Here is a 23,151-nt window from a genome sequence, read left to right on the forward strand (position 1 = left end):
TGAGGAACAATAACAGAATAATTTTTTTTAATCTTTGCAGTCATTTAAGCACAGTTTTTTATGAGAACCGAAATTTTTATAAGTATAGTAAAATGCCACAAGCAGTTCATGACATATAATAACCATGAATCTGAGCCAAGGATTAGGTACCATTCATTACTGTTACATTCTGGAGAGGCGTGATAGGGCAAAGTGGGACTCATGGGTATTTAGAACCAAGACACAAAGCCGTACACACAGCGTGAAAGTCCACTGCCAAGCATTGGGCTTTGACTTAATTGTTCTGGTCACTGTACAGTCAGAAACCTACTAAAAAATGTTTTTCCGCCTTCATATTCAGTTCCACGACCCTATGTTTGCTTTTGAGCCACAGTTGGGTTCTAGAAGCTGGTCTCTAGAGGAGAAAGCCACAGTACAAAGTTCAGTGTGGCAAACCCCCAGGAACTTACACTGGTGAGCACTGTCCAAGGTGCTGACCATGCCCAGTCACACTGAAGCTATAGACAAGTTTGGGGATTTGCTCCTGCTCTCGAAAAGTTTTACAGCCAATGTAAGAATAGTCTCACAACGTGAGAATAGTACTTTTCAGAGTCCAGATAAGAAAGGAGACTTCTACACATGCAGGGATAGCATGAATGAGCACAGACGGTAGAAGGTGACAGTGTCCAAGAAATGAGGAAGCAGGTGAGAGTGGTAGGTAGGGCCCTAGGCAAATGAGGGCCCTTCAGGCTGTGGTGCCACGCTAAGTTGCTGTGGGTTGCAGCACTAAAATATCTCTGAGATGACCTATTTCCATGCAAATTCTTATCACTCTACAGTAATACTAGACAAAGAAATCTGGTAGACCCTGGATCCTAGCACATACCCTTCCTGAGTAATTGGTTATGTTGAATGGGGCAATTTATCTTTGTGCTGAGGGCGGACGTTTCTACCACATTAGTGGGATCCCAAGTTCCCAGATTCCAGCTGGCACAACCGATTTTGTGGGGATTTGGATTGATTTCCAGCAGTGATGTCATCTTGCTCTGGTAGGAAAAAGCAGGAGGATGAGAGTTGTTCAAGGTGCCTCACTGGGTTCCACAATGAGTGATCCGTTAGGAAGCTTTCTGGTTTGCTTTTGTTTGCTTTCGTTTTCTGACAAGATCTGTACTATATCACCCTCCCTGGCTAACCTGGAAATCGCTATGCAGACCAGCCTGGCCTCAACTCCCAGAGGTCTGCCTCCTAAGTACTGAGATGAAAAGTGTTCGGACCACACCCTGTTAGTCTATCAATTTAAAAACATAATGAAATTCGAAGACAAAATAGTGAAAAATTGTATGGGAAAGGAAAAGGGAAAGCAGAGAGTTTTATCTTACTGTCTGCATGGGTCATTTAAAGTTAATGTAGTAAAAAAAAAAAAAAAAAGGAAAAAGTTATTCCACTCCCCAAAATATTTGCATTAACTGAATGCGGTGTTAGTCCTAGAGTCTCAAGGTGAGGGAGCCTGGCATTCTGAAGTTGAAGAGAAGGACAAGAAAACTAAATCACAACCCCAAGAGATGGGAGGTTGTTTTTGTCATCCAGGCCCAGAGCTAACTGGGTGGTCTCACACACACTGACGGTGAGTCTCGGTCACTCGATCTGTGGACTCATATGCCACTCTACTCTAGAAACAGACAGGCCAGAAACAAACACTACCGAGTCTCTAAGTAGTAATCCTTTATATGGCCACATTATCATCTACAATTCATCATCTCCCTGTCTGTCACTGCAGCACTTCTGACCTGGGAGTGGAAGGGAGTTGAAGTTGGTCGCAGGTGCAGATGAGGAGTGCCTCCATGATATCTGGCATCTCGATGCAGTTAACACAGCAGATGAGAGTGGATTGAGTGTGGCATCTAGTCCAATTCGGTCCCACTTTTCCACCATGAATCTTAATCCTGAAGATGACAAGGAGAAAGGACTTGTGAAAACATTGCCCTGCTCTTTCAAATGCCAGCAACCAGATAACAGAAGGAGGTTAAACTCCTTGATAGGAAAAAAAAAAATGATGAGCTATTTCGCCCTTAGACACTAAAAGGTGTTTCTACATTCTCAAGAGCTCATTGATGGGGCCTTTACAGCTGATTTACTGTAGACAGACAGCATGTGTACATGCTTATCGAGAATGTCACCACCATGATTTCCATTCTGAAACCAAAGGGCAGCTATTTAATGCTAACGATTCCAGGGTGTGTGTCACTTGGGAAGAATAATAAGTCGTGCTCCCTGCCAGCCTAGATATTCATTTTCCGATACTGCCAGGTGCAGGCATGTAAATAAACAATTATAGGAGTGTGCAACAAGTTCTCTAATGGAGAAATGCTCCAATCTGTGGAACACTGAGAATGGCCCAGCATCTGTCCCCCAGTGTTGTTGTACGTAGGCTTACAATAGCCATCAGAATACCAAATTTGCAATGGCTTAAAATAAAGAGTTTGGCTTCTTGCTTAAAAGCTGTAGAGCATGCAGTTATAGAACTTGCTTCAAAGGTCAGCCATGTGTTGATCTGTCCATCCTGATCACACAACAACTGTCACAGTCTGAGTTGTTCTGTTTCTATTTATGATAGAAAGGTGGGTAGAGTGGGAAGATATCACCAGTTTATCTTAACCTTTAGGAGATCAAATGCTTTCACACCTAAGATTATAGAGGATGATGGATCTGTTGATACCCAGAGCTGCAAGAGTATCCAAGGAAATCATAGTCTGGGATCCTCCAAGATTATCTCAAACCTTAAATGGCTCATGATCTTTTCAGAGCATTTGTAACATCGTGTTCTATAAGGAATGCAGAGTGGGATAGAAAGGGAGATGTGCTATGAAGGACCCCTCGGTCAGGGATACTCACAAAAAGGTTACAGAAGAGGTGTATCTGCACTAATGCTTGAAAGACAACAGACGGACACATACTAAAGAAGGAAGGATGTTATAAGGAAGGGCAAATCTTTGAAGTCACTGAGCCATGAAAGGTAATGTGAAGAGACACCAGAAATGCCGTAAGTGGGAGCCGATGGCATCAAGCTTAACTGATGGTAAGGACACAGTATGCTATTACTTTGTGAAGCATGCAGAGTCATGGAAGTCTTCCTTCAGACACCCGCTTTCCAGCGCTCCATGTCTCTGTATCTTGGAGCACATATTTGTCACCTGTTGTCTGCATTCACCCTCTGACTTTTCTCAGTTCGTGTACCCCATGAATGACTTTTATAAGCTCTCCTCGGTTTAAGTACCTCAGAGCAAAGTGTGGGCTAGATTCTTCCCACAGATTTGCTTTCGCACTGAGAACGTGTTCTGGGCCCTGAATGATGATGGGACTCTCATGTCCCCTTTGCTCACCTTGACTCCTCCCTTCCCAAATGCTGTTTGAGTTTCCTGGACAATACTCACTTTCAGCCAGTTCTTCCTTGGTCACTAGAGTCCCACGACAAATCAGCAGGTTTCCTCAGCCTTTAAAGGTGTCTCAGATCCAATGATATCATATCCTTTAACCTCTATGCTTCAGCGGCCTACCTGACAACTGCCTGCTGTCTCTCTGATGAAAGCTAATGGAAGCTCATCTGCAAGTCCTCAGTTACCTGCAAGCTCAGGTGTGTCCCACGGGTAGGAAAGGAAATACTTCTAATCCCCTCATCTTCTCAAATCTCCAGGCAGATAATAAAGAATAGGCCTTCATAGCTTTTCTGTCTGCTTGAATTCCAGTCTTCTTTTTTTATCCTAACTTCTGATCAAATAGGAAGAAAAATGATCTAGACTTTCCTTACCTAAGTGGAGTATATAATAGTTACTTTTCTCATTGGTCTGGCAAAAATATCTTACAAGCAACGTAAGAAAGGAGGGATTTACTTTGACTCATGCTTTGAGGATATAGTACATTATGGCCAAAAAAAAACCCAAAACAAAAACAAACCCACACACTGTAGCAGGAGTGTTAGGGTGGTTGGTCACATTATGTCTGCAGTCATGAAGCAGAGAGAGATCAATGCTGATGCTCAACTCACTTTACCCGTTTTATCTGATCCTGGATTCCAACCAATGGAGTGATGCTGTCCAGGACAAGGGTGAATCTTTCACTTCAGCCAATTCTTACTGGCATGCTCAGAGATTTGTTTCCCACGTGATTATAAATTCTGTCAAACTGACGATATTAATGCTCACAGGGCATAATTAGGACGGCAGGCATCTTGCAGAAGTATGGTAGAACAAATGAGTTGTGACAAGTGAAGCATTTAAAGCAATATTTGACACACAACAAGTATCAAATCGTGTGAATAGCAAACTATTATAATCACCATTGATATTCTGACTGCAGTGTTAATGTGCCTTAAAAATGGGAATGAGTTATGGCAGGTTCTCATAACAGTCCTTGTAGATTCGATTCTGTTCACCAGCCTCACATAAAAATCTATTCGCAGACACATTCTTTACTGTCAGTCTCGGGTATTGCTACCTCAATGCCAGTAGGGATGGTACTTCCATCCATCAAGAGACCCGGAAATGACATTCCTCACTAGGCAGAGAGTCGTGATTAAAAACATCAGCAGCAGGAATTCTGATTCAATGTGTCAGAGTTTTGAACGTTGATTAGTAGAGAAGCAGTGACCCGGGAAATATAAGTTGGCCCATACACCTCTCTAGCCCTGCTGTGTGACACTGTACAGCTTGATGTGCTGGTCTGGGTCCTAGTTTCTCGTTAAAATGACTGGGCTAGGGGAGGAGTCACTAAGACATTTGCTTGTAAGTTAGAATGGGTGGTGTTGGGGATTAGTTCTAATGCTTTCAATTAATCTAGCCCCCGAAATCAGGAATCTTAAGTGTCCAAATGGTGAAAGTCCTTGTCCCTGTTGGTTTTTGATCGGTCAATAAAGAGACAACAGCCAATGGCTGGGCAGGTAGACTTAGGCCAGACCTTTGAATTTGTGTGGGCTAGGAACTAGAAGGAAGGGGAGGGAGAATTGCCATTATCAGACTTAGAGCTGCAGAAGGAAAATCAACTGAAATGTGAGCCCTGGACGGGCTGCACAGAAACATCTTGGGCAGCAAAGACTAGGGAGCCACCTAGAAGGAACCCAGGCAACACAGATAAAATATAGAATTAGAAGGCCTGAAGCAGATCCACACGCTTCTTTGTTAGGCTGACTCGTCCTTATCCTGCAATTAAGGAAATGACGGTTCCAGGAAGAGAATGGAGTTGATGATTAACAGCTGGTGCAGTCCAAGGAAGACTATAGCCCTGCTGAGGGCCACAGTGCTTGTAGCAGGTCGTACTGTGCAGTTTCTGGTTATAGGTGAAAGTTGGGAAATGCAACTTAAATTAGCCACACTTTGTATTATACAAGGCCATGAAGGAGGTAGGAGGCTTTGTAGAGTTATAGCCAGAGTCAAAGGAAATCCCCTATCTACACCTTCAAAAGAAAAGACAGGAGGAGCCAGGCCATCTTGACCCATCTCCAGCTGTCAGGCTCTGGGCCCTACTGCAGACTCTCTATAGTCAGATTTCAGCATGCAGGGGAGTTGAGAAAGTGGCTGACCTGCAGTGTCTTATGCTGTGCAGAACCATTGGGTAGTGTACAGCCAACCTACATTCATTCTCATCATTCTGGAGGCTTCCAAGTTCCAGATGGAGAAAGATTCAGTTATCTGGTAAGAGCCCACGTTCTGGTTCACCGATAGCACTTTCTGAATGTGTCCATATGTAATGGAAGAGTCCAGGCTGCCCTTGGGTCCTCTTGGTTAAGGACCCTGATTTCTTCTACAACCTAAGCACCCCAAAGACCCTGTCTGCTAATGCCTTCGTTTTGGGGGTTAGAGGAACTTTAATAGGACTGTAGGGAAATAGGAGAATATGGGCCATTAGATAATACTCTATTACAACCCAAAGAGTGAGGCCACTGAGAACTGCAAAGGAGAAAATTGGGACTATGTCTTTCCTCTGCCATCAAAGCAAGAAAAAGGAAGTTGTAACGACCTGATTTCTGTTCTTTGTAGCCCAGAAGTGAGGCTTAGCAATATGACTTCCACTAATCCGGTGGCCTTGGGCAGGTGCCTTGGACTGTTTACCCTTCTTTGTTTGTTGTTCCAGCGATTGTAGGAGTCTAGAGAGTCAACTGTTCTGTGTGTTTAATGCTGCTATAACAGTGTGCTGGAGCCTGGCGGACGGGGGGGGGGGGCTGCCTCTGGCCAGGGTGTTCACGCTGTCTCAGTCCAAGACAGAGGTAGAAAGGTAGGAAAGGGAAAGGGTTAGGAAAGAAGCAAACTCCTGTTATTATATGCCTGTCCCTCCATAAAGGCATTTGCTCTCTTGTCTCAGTCCCCTCTTAAAGAACCCGTGTCTTTTTTTTTTTTTTTTTTTTTCCCGGAGCTGGGGACCGAACCCAGGGCCTTGTACATGCTAGGCAAGCGCTCTACCGCTGAGCTAAATCCCCAATCCCGTAAGAACCCGTGTCTTAAGCTGTCAAGAGATAAATTTTGGGAAATGTTTTCAAGTTACAGTCCCAGCAAAGGCAAACCTGTTAGTGAGCTTTCAGGATACAGCTCCCTTTTGGGGATACATTTTAGCAGTCAGCCCAAGGTCCCTGAGCCCTTTCAGGCATCCCATACAGGTCCCTGTGGGTCTAGCTCTTATTCTCACTCGATGTCAAGGCTGGGTCTTTCTTGCTGTCTTCTGTAGACTATGGGAATGTGACCAGTGATGGGACCCACCATCATAGAACAGTCCCTCTGGAGCCAGCCCTTCCCTGGTCCTGCCATCCTTCATCAGATTAATTTTTCCTGGACCCATTCTCTGTCTCCTGCTGCACTGTTGAAATCTGCTGACACCTTCACCCAGCCTCAGAGGACCTCAGCTGTCCTCTGCCTTTGCAGCGCTCCACATCCAGTTCAGAGATAGCAAAGTCTTGGCATGGGTTGCAAGGTGCTAATTCCAGTTTGTAAGACCATGAGGAAACAGAATCTTCTGGAGCCTCCCTTTACCTTGCTGGACAGGAGTACCCTTCACAGGGATGCCCCACAGACTTGATTTGTTAAAAGCCAATTCATTGTCTCTAGTCACAACATAATAGTAGAAATTATACGTATGAAGAAGTATCAGTAAATATTAATACCTAAAGTATTTAGAATAGTTTTAGTGTAGGTTAAATATTCCAAATACTTATTTACTTTTCTCAATTTTATCCCTTTCATATTTTCTCTTTACAACAAACTCAGAAAGTGTGTACCTTACTGTGTCCATCTTCTCTGGTCAGAGAAGTAGGGACCATGGGGCTTATTGTGAACTTGTACTGAATAGTTCTCTCTTCCATGTTCTTACCTCTACTCTGCCTTCTGATTACATATTGGCAGACCACGAATGTGCTATGGGCAGCTCCCAGGGTGACATGCTTCAAGACATCTCTCAATGTGGGACACTGTAGATGCTAAGGGAACCCACATTCCATAACCAGTGTCTGGTTTTCACATGTTCACACTCCATAGCAGTTCTATGAGACTGGCACTTAGCCCTGGCCCCAATTATTTAAGCAGGGAATTTAATTTTTAGAAGCGGTAATGAGGCAAAAGCTACAGAATTGGCCCTGAAATGAAACATAAGTCAGAAATGGCAGGAGATGGTTAACACTGTGGTGATTAAGAGCAGAGAGAAGAAGTGAAGAGAATGCCCGTCCTTCCTCAGGTCCCAGTTGTCTTTCTGTACTGTCTGCATCACCAAGTAGGTTTCTGATCCGCAAAGCCCCAGCTTCTGTGTTGCAGAGCTGGAAGTTCCCAGAGGTGAAAGTCTAATACAGCACATGAAGGAACTATGGGTGCTCCTGTGACAGAGGGTAAGGGAACTTCCCCAGGATTAAACAACAGCTTAGAACACAGACGGACTTGGATCCATGCCCAGCACTGCTTCCCCACCACTCTGACAATGACATAAAATAAATGAGGGAGAGAATGAACTGCAGACCCACACCTATTTTGTCCAGTCCACGCCGTGTTGTATAGCCCTTGCCATCTGATAGCCTCCTTTCCACCCTCCAGGTCATCCACTGGAACTCCCCCAAGAAGCTCCGTGTGAAGAACAAACATGTGGAATTCTTCCGCAACCTCTACCTGACCTTCTTGGAGTATGATGGCAACCTCTTGCGGCGGGAGCTGTTTGGGTGCCCCAGCGAGACTGATGTCAACAGTGAAAATGTGAGTGTCCCACAGATCTTTGGGGAGATTGGCCATTCTCTTGTTTGTCATGTTGGGTCTTTGTTGGGTACTACACTCAGCTCAGGGCTAGACCCAGAGGAATAAGACACCCTTGCTGCCATATGGATCATCTGGTGACTTCCTGTGGATCACGTTTGAAGCTCTGCTGAGTGGATCAGAGTGAGCTTCCAAACAGAAGACACCATCAGATGTGTATGTCTGTCTCAAGGCAAGGAAACTCCCAAGCACTTAGTGGTAAGGTATCTACAAAGGACCCATGATTCATCTTGGTTTGTGCTTAGGGTGACACAGAAGGAGACTCCCACAGAGACTGCCCTCTTCCCAGTTGGTTTGGATGAAGAAAGCATTGAGTGACTATTTCGAAGCTATGGGGTGTTTTGGTTGTTGGGGTTTTTTTTCCTATTTTTCCGTATGCTGGGGTTTATTTTTGATCATGGCGTCCTTTTACTATGGAAAAATGTTGAAGTAGAGAAATTGAGCAAGTTGCCTGTGTTTACACAGCAAACAAGGAAGCTAGCTGTGACCAATATTGAACTCTTAAGGATATAGAAAAGGAGTGTGGTAGGCACAGGCAGCTCAGACATAGAATCAAGCTGACCCAAGTCTGACTCTATTTGTTTTGTTAACACAAAAATCCACAAGCCTCATCTTAAAGGGAATAAAAGATAGTTTATTCTGGAGGGCCAGGAACACAGATTTATGTTACCTCACATTCAATGTCCCAATGTAGAAGTACTTCCATTAACTTTATACATTTTCAGAATTAGGAAAATCATAAATCAAGGTGAGTTCAAAGTGTATTGGTAGGTATATCAGAGAAGCACATATAGCAAGATGAGGGAAGCTTTTCTGTAGGCTGAAGATGCTCTCTGAACTTTTTGGTTGATGGAAACTAGTTAGCAGTCTGCTAAATTGATAGTTACTAAAAATGTTTTTAATCTATTGCTCAAAATATGTTAGTTCACAGAGTGGGCAAGGAATGTCTGTCCTAAATAGCTAGAACTAGCTCAAAATAAGGCACTTAGCCTCAGGGGCATGTAATATTTTAATATCTCTACTGTCCCTCCACACACCTGAACCTGAACCCGTCTGATTCCTCTCCCCATCCCTTCTTACACCCATGTCCCTTCCTCCATCTGCCTCTTAGCTTCTGTAAGGCAAAGGACACTGTCAATAGGGCAAAATGACAGCCACAGATTAGGAATGGTTCTCAACCAACTATACATCTGGCAGAGGGCTAATATCCAAAATTTATAAAGAACTCAAGAAGTTAGACACCAACAACCCGAATAGCCTCCCTCCCCCGCTTCTATGAGGGTGCTCCCACATGCACCGACCCACCCTCTTCCTGCCTCCCCACCCTAGCATTCCCCTACACTGGGGTATAGAGCCTTCACAGGCAAGGGCCTCTCCTACCACACTTTCTGTATCCATTCCTCTGTTGAAGGGCATCTGGGTTCTTTCCAGCTTCTGGCTATTATAAATGAGTCTGCTATGAACATAGTGGAGCAGGTACCCTTGTTATATGTTGGAGCATCTTTTGGGTATATGCCCAGGAGTGGTACAGCTGGTCCTCAGATATTACTACGTCTAATTTTCTGAGGGACCACCAGACTGATTTCCAGAGTGGTGGTACCAGCTTGCAATCCCACCAACAATGGAGGAGTGTTCCTCTTTCTCCACATCCTCGCCAGCATCTGACTGGTGTGAGGTGGAATCCCAGGGTTGTTTTGCTTTGCATTTCCCTGATGACTAAGGATGTTCAACATCTCTTTAGGTGCTTCTTGTTCATTCGATATTCCTCAGTTGTGAAATTCTTTGTTTAGCTCCATACCCCATATTTTAATAGGATTATTTGGTTCTCTGAAGTCTTAACTTCTTGAGTTCTTTGTATATATTAGAAATCAGTGCTCTATCAGATATAGGATTGCTAAAGATCTTTTCCCAATCTATTGGTTGCCATTTTTGTCCTATTGACAGTATCCTTTGCCTTACAGAAGCTTTGCAATTTTATGAGGTCCCATTTGTCTATTGCTGATCTTAGAGCATAAGCCATTGGTATTCTATTCAGGAAATGTTCCCCTCTGCCCATGTGTTCAAGGCTCTTCCCCACTTTCTCTATTAGTTTCAGTGTAACTGGTTGTATGTGGAGGTCCTTGATCTACTTGGACTTGATCTTTGTAAAAGGCAATAAGAATGGATCAATTATCATTCTTCTACATGCTGACCTCCAGTTGAACCAGCACCATTTGTTGAAAATGCTACCTTTTTTCCACTGGAAGGATTTAGCTCCTTTGTCAAAGATCAAATGACCATAGAGGTGTGTGACTTCGTTTGTGGGTCTCAATTCTATTCCATTGATTTACCTGCCTGTCTTTATACTAATACCATACAGGTTTTATCACTATTGCTCTGTAATACAGCTTGAGGTTAGGAATGGTGATTCCCCCAGAAGTTCTTTTATTTTTGAGAATAATTTTCCCTAGCCTGTGTTTTTTTTTATTCCAAATGAATTTGCAAATTGCTCTAAGTCTATGAAGAATTGAGTTGGAACTTTGATGGGAATTGCATTGACTCTGTAGATTGCTTTTGGTAAAATAGCCATCTTTACTATATTAATCCTGCCAATCCATGAGCATGGGAGACCTTTCCATCTTCTGAGGTCTTCTTCAGTTTCTTTCTTCAGACACTTGAAGTTCTTATCACACTTGCTTGGTTAAAGTCACACCAAGGTATTTTATATTATCCGGGACTATTGTGAAGGGTGTCGTTTTCCTAATTTCTTTCTCACTCTGTTTGTCCTTTGAGTAGAGGAAGGCACTGATTTGTCTCAGTTACTTTTATATCCAGATGCTGTGCTAAAGTTGTTTTTCAGCTGTAGGAGTTCTCTGGTGGAATTTTTGGAGTCACTCAAGTACACTATCGTATCATCTGCAAATAGTGATATTTTGACTTCTTCCTTTCCAATTTGTAACCCTTTGACCTCTTTGTTGTCAGATTGCTCTGGCTAGAACTTTGAGTACTATATTGAATAGATAGGTAGAGAGTGGGCAGCCTTGTCTAGTTCCTGATTTTAGTGGGATTGCTTCAAGTTTCTCTCCATTTAGTTTGATGTTGGCTACTGGTTTGCTGTGTACTGCTTTTACTATGGTTAGGTATGGGCCTTGAATTCCTGATCTTTCCAAGACTTTTAAATTTTGTCAAATACTTTCTCAGCATCTAATGAGATCATCATGTGTTTTTTTCCCTTTAAGTTTGTTTATATAGTAGATTACATTGATGGATTTACGTTATTACGGCATCCCTGCATCCCTGGGATGAAGCCTACTTGATCATGATGGATGATCATTTTGATGTGTTCTTGGATTCAGTTGGGGGGACTTTATTGCATATTTTTGAATTGATATTCTTAAGGGAAATTGGTCTGAAGTTCTCTTTCTTTGTTGGGTTTTGTGTGGTTTAGGTATAAGCATAATTGTGCCTTCATAGAAGGAATTGGGTAGTGCTCCTTCTGTTTCTATTTTGTGGAATAGTTTGGATAGTATTGGTATGAGGTCTTCTAAGAAGGTCTGATAGAATTCTGCACTGAACCCATCTGGTCCTGGGCTCTTTTTGGTTGGGAGACCTTTAATGACTGCTTCTATTTCTTTAGGGGTTATAGGACTGTTTAAATGGTTTATCTGATCCTAATTTAACTTTGGTTCGTGAGATCTGTCTAGAAAATTGTCCATTTCCTCCAGATTTTCCAGTTTTGTTGAATATAGGCTTTTGTAGTAGGATCTGATATTTTTTTAATTTCCTCAGTTTCAGTTGTTATGTCTCCCTTTTCATTTCTGATTTTGTTAATTTGGATACTGTCTCTGTGCCCTCTAGTTATGCTGGCTAAGGGTTTATCTATTTTGTTGATTTCCTCAAAGAACCAGCTCCTGGTTTTCTTGATTCTTTGTATAGTTCTTATGTTTCTACTTGGTTGGTTTCATCTGAGTTTGATTATTTCCTGCCATTTACTCCTCTTGGGTGTATTTGCTTCTTATTGTTCTAGAGCTTTCAGGTGTGCTGTTAAGGTGCTGGTGTATGATCTCTCCAGTTTCTTTTTGGAGGCACTCAGAACTATGAGTTTTCCTCTTAGCACTGCTTTCACTGTGTCCCGTAAGTTTGTCTCCCTTTCTGACTTCTTTATTGTTTCTATTTCCATTTTTAGGTGCTGGATTGTTTCATTCAGTTCTTTCACCTGTTTGATTGTATTTTCCTGTAATTCTTTAAGGGATTGTTGTGTTTCCTCTTTAAGGACTTCTACTTTTTTAACCTGTATTCTCCTGTATTTCTTCAAGGGAGTTATTCATGTCCTTACTAAAGTCCTCTGCCCTTATCATGAGATGTGTTTTTAAATCCCAGTCTTGCTTTTTTTGGTGTGATGGGATATCCAAGACTTGCTATAGTGGGAGAACTGGGTTCCAATGATACCAAGTAACCTTGGTTTCTGTTGCTTATGTTCTTGAACTTGCCGTCTGGTTATCTCTAGTGCTACGTGCCCTTACTGTCTCTGACAGGAGCCTGTCCCTCTGACATTGGTTGTGTCACAGTTCTCCTCAGAGTCCAGCTGTCTTCATGATCCCGTGATTCTGGGATCCTATGATCCTGAGATTTTGTATGTATCAGAGCTCTTAAGAGTCAAGCTGCCTTTAGAATCCTGAAATCCTGAAATCCTGGTGTGGCCAAGCTCCTGAGATTCTGTTGTGTCAGAGCTCCTGGGAGTCAAGATTTTTCAGGGTGTTGTTGGAGTGGGTAGGGAGCCAGAGCCCTGGGTTTGCTCCGGGCACTGGTGCAAGCTGGAAGGACCCCGTACCTCTAGCTGGGTGTATGTTTGTGGTTCCCTGTTTCCTGTAGGGTTCCCAGTTATGCTGGGTGTTGAGGAAGATGTTTGGCCTCAACTGTGATCTTGAGTGTGTCAGAACTTCTGTGCTCCTAGTTGTGTCTGATCTCCTGGGAGTCAAGCCTCCTCTGTGATCCTGTAATCCTGTGATCCTGGGCATTTCAGAGCACCTGGGAGTCGGGCTCCCTCTGGGTATCGTGGGAATGGGTGCTGAGCCAGCACCCAAGTTCTACCATTATCCTCGTATAAAAGTAAACATTTCACTGGAGCTGTTTATAGTTTGAGAGTTTTAATCCATTAGTGTCATGGTAGGAAGTGTGGCAATATTATGCAGATGAGTTGGTAGAGTAGGAATTGAGAGTTCTATGTCTTGTTCTGCAAACGGCACAAAACTTTCAGCCACACTGGGTATCTCATATGTGAGATGTCAAAGACTGCCTCCACAATAACACCCCTAATATTTTCTAATAGCCCCTAATACTGTCACTTGCTATGTGACAAGCATTCAGACACATGAGTCTATGGGAGTCATCCCTATTCAAACCACCACATCTACTTATGTGGACTCAAACAAGATAGCCTGTGCCTCTGTATCTATTTCCTCAACTATAAAATGGGCAAGAAATGACATATACACTCCGGAGGTCAGCATTTGCTATTTATTAGATTAGAAATTGTATGCTGCTTATTCTGTCGTTCCTTGGTCCTCAGTGTCAAACACAGAAGAAACTGTTTTATTCATTCAGTATAGAAATGTATACAGAGGTCTTCTTCTCATTCTCATAGGGTCAGATGAAAGGGGAACTAGAGAAATGGCTCAGTGGTCAAATGCACTGGTTGCACTTTCAGAGGATGCCATTCAGTGTCCAGCACTCACATGGTGGCTCACTACCATCTGTAATTCCAATTTCAGAGGATTTGATGGCCCCTTATGGCTTCTATGCCTCTATAGGCATGTGATACACACATATGTATGCAAGCCAATGCTCATCTACTTAAAATGAAAATAAATGAATCTGTTAAGACAGACAGTAGAGGAGAAGAAGGAAGAGACAATGGTCTCTCCCTCGGGATATGTGTATCCTAGCAGGATAGACACAGCTAGCTAGTTGGTAATCACTCAAGTTGTCAGGAAAAATGATCAGCTTATATCCAGTGCTATATAGCAATGGCTAGTGAGAAGCCAGGCAGATTCTTTCTCTGGGGAACAGCAAGCTTGAGATGAGAAGATAAAATTGACACTGAAACCTGAATGACAGGAAAGCCAGCTGTAGTCGAGCAAAGGATACGTGTGTGTGTGTGTGTGTGTGTGTGTGTGTGTGTGTGTGTGTGTGTGTGTGTATCCATGCAGAAGATGTACTTGGTACAAAAGCACAGAGGCAGGTCCTGTTTGGGAAACAGGGTAGGGACTAGTGGGTGGGAGAAAGGGGAGGACACAGCAGATGGAAGGATGTGAGCTAGAAAAGCATCCTTTGTAAATAAACTAAGTAAAAATGTATCTGAATCTAGAATTTCCCTCTTAGACTGGCAAGGTATTTTTCGCTGTCTTAGATGTCCTGAGAAGTCTTTCTAGACTCTGTGGATGGTCAGGAGCCTTCCTGCCCTTTGATGGACTTACTCTGATCGCAATGCTTCTGAGTCCCAGTGAAGCGACTGTTTGCTCTAGCTCTTCTCCCTCGTCCCCTAGAGGCCTTCTCAGTGTCTACAATTCACTGAGGTATCAGAGAAGGAAATCCCAGAAGCACTTGAAACCCTTGAGCTCTAAGAAGCACTCTGTTTCCGTTCACCCCATTTTCCTTGGCCTTTATTTTTGTTCAAATCAGAGTTTGTTCTCACCACTGAAGATTGGGTGCCTGTCTGGAGTTTTCTTCCAGATGACCAGTGAAAACTCTCTTTTACCTCATTTCCCTTCTGTGGTTGTCTACACCACCAGTCATGTACATCCATGGCTTCTCAGAGTCTTTGAGTTCCTCAAAGGCTGTCTGCCCTTCCTTCCCCTGTGTGTATCCTGAAGGTTGGAGGGGTCACTTTCTGCCTTTCTCAGAGTCAGGGGCTGTGCTTGATTACTCATTGTATATATAAGTAAATGCAAACATAGGCCAGGGCCCAGACAATGGGCCATAAGCAAGCTGCCACTTAACAACTCCTCTGAGACAGAGAGGAAGGATTTCCAGGTCTAAGAGTAGTCTCCTCTAAGAACTCAGCCTCCTAGCCTCTCCCCACCAACTACCATGTGCCTCAGTTTCCTTTTCCATCCCCAGCTCACCGTTAGACCAGTACATGTGTGCTTTGCTACCAGCTAGAATACCTCGTCCCTCCCTGGCATGTTGAAATGATCTCATTTAAATGACCGCCCAGAGTAACCCCTTAAGTCATGTTTTGTGACCTATCTCATTTTCTATCAGAACACACACTACTATCTGCAATTACCTAATCCATTTGGTTTTTTGAGGCATCTATGTTGGAGATTTGGAACCTTTTCTCCCTGGAATTCCCACTCCTAGAACAGAACCTGGCGCATAAATGTTCATGGAGTGAATATATACGCAGTTGTAGAGAGAATACAGGGCCAGTTAGAAAGGAGGGCAGGCAGGTGAAGAGGAAAGGGACAGAGTCGGAAAACATTGTGCTGGTGGCTTCTATTCAACTGTATGATGCCCTGTAAGGGACAGCACAAGGACTTCTGACAGGGTTGGGAATTTGAACTAAATCCTGGTAATTTTCTAGGTATAGTCACATTTACATTTGAGAGAAATCAATTCAGGGAACAGAATGAAAAAGACCGTGTTCCAGCCAGGTGAAGAGATGACAATGCGGTTGAACTTGGCCAGGAGCAGCAGGGAATGGAGAGCTCAGTTGGATGGATGTGTAGCTTTTAAGGACAAGGAAAAGGTATACCTAGAACTCATGAATCAAGGCAGCGGGTTCCTGTATTCTGCCAGACAGGTGTCTTTTCTTGCTAAATTACAGGCTGAATCCAGCAGTGACAGAGGCTGTATGGATGGGGGGTGGAGGGCGGTCTGTGAACATTGCTCTCCCTGTGCCAAGTTCTATAGGAGGTCCAACACCTGGTTCTCTGCAGCAAAGGTGAGGTAAAAACAAAGGCGGAGGGACTGAGTCAAATCCAAGGTCCTGTCCAAAGCCTATGCTTCAAACTCTGGGAAGAGGCCTTCAGAGCTGGCACAGTAAACAGACAGCTAGCTGTGTGTCTAGAGGAAGGAGCCAAATTCTGCTTCATCTGACCTTCTGGTTCCCAAAGGGAATGGTTCCCACGGCAGACTATGCAAGCCTCGAGACCTTTCGGCCGCCCCGCAGATGCTTACTGAGACTCTGAAGGTTTAAGTTTGTCTTTCACAGTGCTTGTCTCCTGGAGAATGCAGACAGGCTTGAGAATGTCACAGAATGACAAATGGTGGTCCATGATAGTAGTTAAGTAGTACATGGTGAGAGTGGTCTGAGGGAGCACAGGACTAAGAGAAAGCATCTTACTGAAGGGGATGCTTACCTTTTCTCCTCAGTGTTTGTAATTGAACCTAGAGTGCCATGCATGGTGCCTCAGTTTCTTTCTCTCCATCTCTCCCTCTCTCCTTCTCTCCTTCTCTCTGCTTTTTAACTCTCATTTTATTTAAAGTTCTGCTAGGTTCCATACTTACTCGGTAGTCCAGGCTAGACCTAAATATGTGGTCCTTTTGCTCCCCAAGTACTAGAATTGAAGGTCTGTACCGCCAGACTTGGCCAGGAGCTCAGATCTGAAGGCTGAGTGTTGCATGTAGTTTTATTAAACAGGCTTGCTCCGGCTAAACTCTGGGACTAGCACTAGCAGCCGCTCACCTGTTCTCTAGTCAGCCCCCACGGCTAGCTAACACTTTCCTGAGATCTCAGCTAAGCTCCGAGAACAGCCGCTGTCTTTATTCCCCATGCTGGGAACAGCTAACAGCTGTGTTACCCAGCCCCCATGGCTAGCTTCACCAAGCTGCTCTGGTCTCAACTCGCTGAGTGCCATCAACATCCTTCTCACCGAGCTCCCTTTAGCCCAGAAGAAGGAAAACACTAGAGACTTTTATATTTTAAAACTGACCAGATAACTTAAAGGCTTGGCAAAGAATATCCTGCCCCATTCTCCTTAGCTTCAGCCGCAGGGGCCTGAGAAACCTACGTGTCTGCAGCTTCCTATCTGTTCCACAGTCTCATCTTACACCCAATCTCTCTTTCCCCTCCTCTTCCTGTCCCGCCTGGAAATCCCGCCTTATCCTTCGCACAGTGATTGGCTTCTGCCGTCTTTATTGACCCAACCAACAATACTGTGTGGAAAGAAGCAGTGGAGACAAGGCAGGCATGGGTTATAAAGGATGCCATGATCATGCCTGCTCAGCTGTTTCTGACATGGTGATGACAAGGGTGTGGGCTCTCTAGAGATGAGCAACCTTCATTTAATAGGCATGACCTCAGCAAAGTCCCATGAATGTTCGTAAACCCTGTCTACCATCTGATCGGTGGGTACCAGGATGTTTTCCTGAGTGTTCCCTGGCTAAATGTTGTGACAGCATCCAACATTTTGGTTTTTAGGAACACACCATGCATTGGGATGTACCTTCTGTCTAAGGTGACTGCCATTATGGTGACTAGACATTAGGTGTAATTAACACTTCTGGGGGACACTTTTAACACTAAGGTGACTGTCACTAAGGTGACTAGACATTAGGTGTAATTAACACTTTTGGTTGTTCCTGATGCTGAAACCAAAAATAAGATAAAATAAAATAAGTGAGTTAGTCGAGGGTATATTAATTAGAGTTACTGTGAAACACTACTACCAAAAGCAATTTGGGGAGGAAAGGCTTTCATTGGCTTGTATTTCCGTCACTGCTCATGGAAAGCAGGTAGAATAGAATTCAAGCAGGGCAGGAGCTTAGAGGCAGGAGCCGATGCAGAGGCTGTGAAGGAATGCTGCTTATTGGCTTGCTCCCCATGGCTTCCTTCTCCTGCTTTTACAGAACCTAGGTCTAACAGCCCAGAGGGGGCAGCACCCACAAGGACCTGAGTCCTCCCCCATCATTCACTAAGTAAGACAGTGCCATATAGGCTTACCTACAGCCCAGTCTTACAGAGGCACTTTCTCACCTGAAGCTCCCTCTTCTCAGTGACTCTACCTTGTGTCGAGGTGACATAGTGGCGTGCCTCAGTAGCAAGGAACTGGGTTATAACGAGCACAGTCTCCAGCTAGGGGACTGCTGGAATTACAGTTCACTCAGGTTTAGAAAACAGGTTCCACCAGGAATATTGAATGACAGCAGCTAATGAAGCACAACCACTCCTGTCCAGTGAGTTCATTTACGTAATACAATATAATGCAGGGATTCACACTATGCGTGGCTATCTGTGTTTCCTTATCTGGAATATGAATGGAGATGAAAATTCTTTACCTTCACATCTCTCCCCCTACTCTACTGGCCACCCACCCCTCAGGCCTATACAGACACAAACCCTGGTGCTCCATGGAACCCAGCTGGTAAGAATCCCAGTTGTTCTCTGCCCACTTTCCTATTCAAAGTCCCGTCTCTGACATCGTGCTGAAATCCCCCAAAGACAGGGAGCTCACCACCCCCAGAGCCGGTCCTCCATTGTGGGCCCTCTCTAGGTGAGAAACACTACTCCCTGTTAGTTTGGAAGCAGCCCCTCTACAAGGAACCTGTCAGTCTGAGTCCTGTCCTCCAGAGAAGTGAGAACTAAGGCAGTCTAACCTTGCATTAAGCATACCGTGTCTCCCTGTTGCTTGTCAGTCCACAGCATGCTCTCCCTAAGAACTGGAACACATAATAGAGCTCCCCTATCAAGAAGGCTTTGTTCCACCCAGGGGAGTTTGCTGGTTTAAAAATGCTTGGACTAGCCAGGTGCTACCAATTTAAGTGGAACCCAACAAAGCGTATGCCCTTACTTTAGTAATTAAAGCACACCGAAGTCTATTTATAAATTTTTGGCAAGCCCTTGGAGGCTTAAATGAACAGAGGCCTGCCATGAGGAAGGACACCATATATCCAGGCAGAAAATGGCCTGGGACCAATGGCTACTAGCTCTGCACATTCTTTTCTGACAGCTGTCACTTTCCGTTTATTAGCCTCAGGAACAGATCTTTTTAGGTTCATTTCCCTAGAAGCCAAAAAAAAAAAAATTGTATATGTCTTTATTTCAGAGGGACTCATGGTAAAAAGTTAGCCGCTATTAACAATTAATTATGAAACTTATTAGACATCTGCAAAACAGGAAAAAAACAAGAATGCATCACCAGTGGAGTTGGAGTTTTTATGCAATTGTGAACAGCCATCAGCACCTTTCAGATCAGTTTTTTGTTGTTGGTTGTAGTTATATTTTTTTTTATCCTATGGCCATATCAGACATCACTAATTGATAACTGCACTCTACCCACTTGGTCCCAGGCTGCATACCCTTCCCACCTCAGCACTCTGGGTCATCAGCTTCTGTCTCCTAGCAATGGTGTAAGTATGCAAGCCTTCTGGGCATCCCAGGATTGAATCTTCGTCATTGCAATGGCCCTAGCCATTTGTGTTCCTCTAGGAGCTCCAGCCATGTTCTGCTAGTATTTGGGAGCTGAGATTTTTCCTCAGGGAATGAGAGAGGGAAATACAGTTGTAATCTCTATGACGACATGCCTTGTGAGTCATGTGTCGCAGGAAGAAGCACTGATAAGATTGGAGTCACACAACTCTGAATGATAAGACCAGCACTGTAACCAGATCACCATAGTTCACTTAGAAGTTGAAAAGTAAGACATGTAAACAGATTCTCTAGATGATTTCTGACATCATTCTGTACGGCACTGCCGAAGAGCAGAGCAGATGGCTCTCATGGAAACCTCGGTACCCCAGAGAAACCCCAGGGGAAAACCAGAAAGTGCTGAGCCAGGAGCATGACACCAGCTTTTCAGTCACACAATTGCAACTAAGTCAAGCATGGACAGCGCCTCAGCCCGAAGATGGGCTGAGCAAGGCTCCTCACCAGTGACTCTCTGTGGACATGTTCATCTCTCTGGCCTTGAAAATCAGTGTAGCTTAATCAGGGGAGGAGATGAAGAGGAGGAGGAGCCTGGGGTTAGCAGATTCCGTGGGTCGATATCCAGGTACAGTCTTATCTGTTGTAGCTGACTTCTTGGTTCCAGGTCAGCCCCACCTTGTCCGGAGTCCACGGCCCCAGAGTCCCTAGCTTCTGTTGTCGCTTCTGCATACTCATCCGGTAGTGCTCTGTCTTTTTATGAGTGCCTCATGAAAAATCTGTGGGGCTTATGGTGATCTACTTATTTATTTTTGGGTAATTCTCTGTAAAATGGAATCAGATATATCAACCTGTTAGACTGAAAAGGACAAAGTAAGTTAGGCAATATGGTGGCTAAAGTATTGTCAACTTAATAAAACCAAGAACCACATAGGAGATGGGCCTGACAGCATGCCTTGAGGTGAGACGACTCACCCACCATGACTAGTGCCATTCCATAGGCAGGGGATCCTGAGTTCAGTAAAAATGAGGAAATCAAGTGGAATATTACCAGGAATTCACTGCTTTCTCTTGACTGTGCATGTAATGTAACCAACTGCCTCGAGCCCCTGATACCTCGACTTTCTCAGCTTTATGAATTGTAAGTAGGAGCTAAAATAAACCAGTTCTCCCTTAGGTGGATTTTTATCAGAGGATTTTATAGTAGCAACACCAAAGAAACTAAGTCACACAAGTTGGTAGCTTAGAATAATATGCACTAATACCTGTTCCCCCAAAGCCATGGGTACTCATGATCACACTGGCCTGCAGCTGGGAGGTAGAATGCAGAGTGCTGTCCTAGCACCTGGGAAGCTCTGGGTTCCAGTTCCAGAACCACAAACAAAATGGCAATTTCTGACTTGCTTCTATTCCTCTCCGTCTAGTCTATTGAAATATAGAAACAAGGGCCACAGGTTCATTTCTAGCTTAGAGATTGACATAAATTAAAACCTGTTAATTGTGTGTGATGTAGAAGTAAATACTGGGATCGGGAAAAGAGGAACCTGTGCCCTTGCCTTTTCTCTCTCTGCCAAATCTAGTCAGGGCCTGCAGAATTAGCTTTTCTCGACTTTCACTGAGCATACTGAAGCGTGGCCTCCTTCACTCATGCAAGACTGCAAGTGGCTTTTGGTTTGGGCTACTGAGTAAAAATGCTCTGGATACCAGAACTCGTTGATTAATGTTGCGGAAAATATTTTAAAAGGCTGGAACCTTTTAACTTGCTCTAGCACTGGCACCCATAGGGTCACATGGCACTGTGGGTTATCTTTATCTCAGTGGCCGCACGCTGCCCCCAAGGACTCTCAGACCCAGGCAATCAGTGAGCCGTTCAAGCATGTCACCTTGCCTCGCTGGTCTCTAGTGTTAGTTCCGACACCCGTGGGGCCATATGGAACTAACTATAATTTATCTCTGGTTAGTGTCTCTCTCGGTGGCTCTCTACCAGCCGTGACCTCTCTGGTTCCAGCTACCCAATAAAATCAAGACTCAACAAACTAACCCAACAATCAGATTTATATGTTAAATTCTCAATCCATAATACATCCTCACAATAAACTCACAACCGATTGATAAAGATATAAACCACCCACCTAAATAAGATAAATTGACCTATAGAAATCACCCCTTAAATATTCATAACAACCTGTATCTGTGTAGAAATACACATCGAGGATCATTTACGTCTGCCTCTGTGTCGTCTCTCCTGTTCCCTTCTGCCTCTCGCTGTCCTTCTAAAACCTCTCTTCCCACCTCTTCTCCTTCTCGTCCAATGACAGGCCTCGTTTTATCTTGGGTCTGCTTCACCCACACAATGACATCAACCTACAGATTAATGCTCACAGCAGGTAACCGTGAGGTAGTGGTTTTTCTTTCCCTGTTTCTGTGGCTCAATAAACCTCAACTGCTTCATAGAAACCACAAGAGAGAGAGCCTTGGATGGGATTTCAGGAGAGGAGTGTGGTGCCCCAGGCTCTCTGAGCAAATCTCTGGGGCAACATTTCTCCTCTCTCCCTCTCTCTCTCTCTCTCTCTCTCTCTCTCTCTCTCTCTCTCTCTCTCTCTGTGTGTGTGTGTGTGTGTGTGTGTGTGTGTGTGTCCACGGGTGAGCTTGTGTTTGCCAGAAGAGCACACATGGGTATCCTCTATAACTCTCTACCTTCATCCTTTCAAACAGAATCTCTCTTTGGAGCACAGCTTCAGGGATCCACCAGTCTTTTCCACCACCACTGGGGTCACAGATGGGCACTACCATTGAGCTTGATAGTTTAGTGTTTCTGTTTGTGTGTGTGTATATATGTGTGTGTGTATGAGTGAGTGTGTGTGTGAGTGTGTGTAAGTGTGTGAGAGAGTGTGTGTAAGTGTGTGTATGAGTGAGCATGTGTGTATGAGTAAGTGTGTGTGTATGGGTGAGGGGTATGTGAGTGTGTATATGTGAGTGTGTGTGTAAGTGTGTGTATGAGTGAGTGTGTGTGTGTATCTGTGTGTGTGTCTGAGTGAGTGTCTGTGTGTGTGTATGAGTATGTGTCTGTATGAGTGAGTGTGTGTGTGTCTGTGTGAGTGTGTCTGTGTGTGTGAGTGTGTGAGTGTCTGTGTGTGTGAGTGTGCATGTGTCTGTGAGTGTGTGTGTGTCTGTGAGTGTGTCTGTAAGTGTGTGTGTTGCATACGAAACCTTCTGAGTCCACATTTATTGTAGTGTTGCTCACAGGTACCTGCATTTAGAGAAGAACACTTGGATCAGACAGTCTGCAGATATTGTCTACTCAGCCCTACTGTTGAGATTTCATGGGTGCATCCTGGCCGCAGTAGAAACACCATAGCAGTTTACATCCGTTGCATATGTCGATGCCCAGAGTTAAGAAGCAAAGATGGTGTCTGAAGGCACCAAGTATTCTCCCCGGGAGTTTAAGGAGAGCATCTTTAGCAGTTGACCTCTTAATCATTTCATTGCAGCCTAACTCTTTTCCTCTAAAAACCTGTTTCACTGTGTAGCCCAGACTGGCCTCCAACTGGAGTT

General features: G+C 44.2%; 1 protein-coding gene across 1 annotated transcript in view; it reads left to right on the forward strand.

Annotated features, from left to right (window-relative positions):
- Positions 1-23,151, forward strand: part of Large1 (LARGE xylosyl- and glucuronyltransferase 1) — a 243,338-nt gene that overhangs the window by 181,295 nt on the left and 38,892 nt on the right. The window contains 1 exon segment of the mRNA XM_032887950.1: positions 8,040-8,195. Within this exon segment, the coding sequence (XP_032743841.1) occupies positions 8,040-8,195 (156 nt within the window).

The sequence above is a fragment of the Rattus rattus genome, chromosome 17, assembly GCF_011064425.1.
Source record: "Rattus rattus isolate New Zealand chromosome 17, Rrattus_CSIRO_v1, whole genome shotgun sequence".
Taxonomy (NCBI): Eukaryota; Metazoa; Chordata; class Mammalia; order Rodentia; family Muridae; genus Rattus; species Rattus rattus.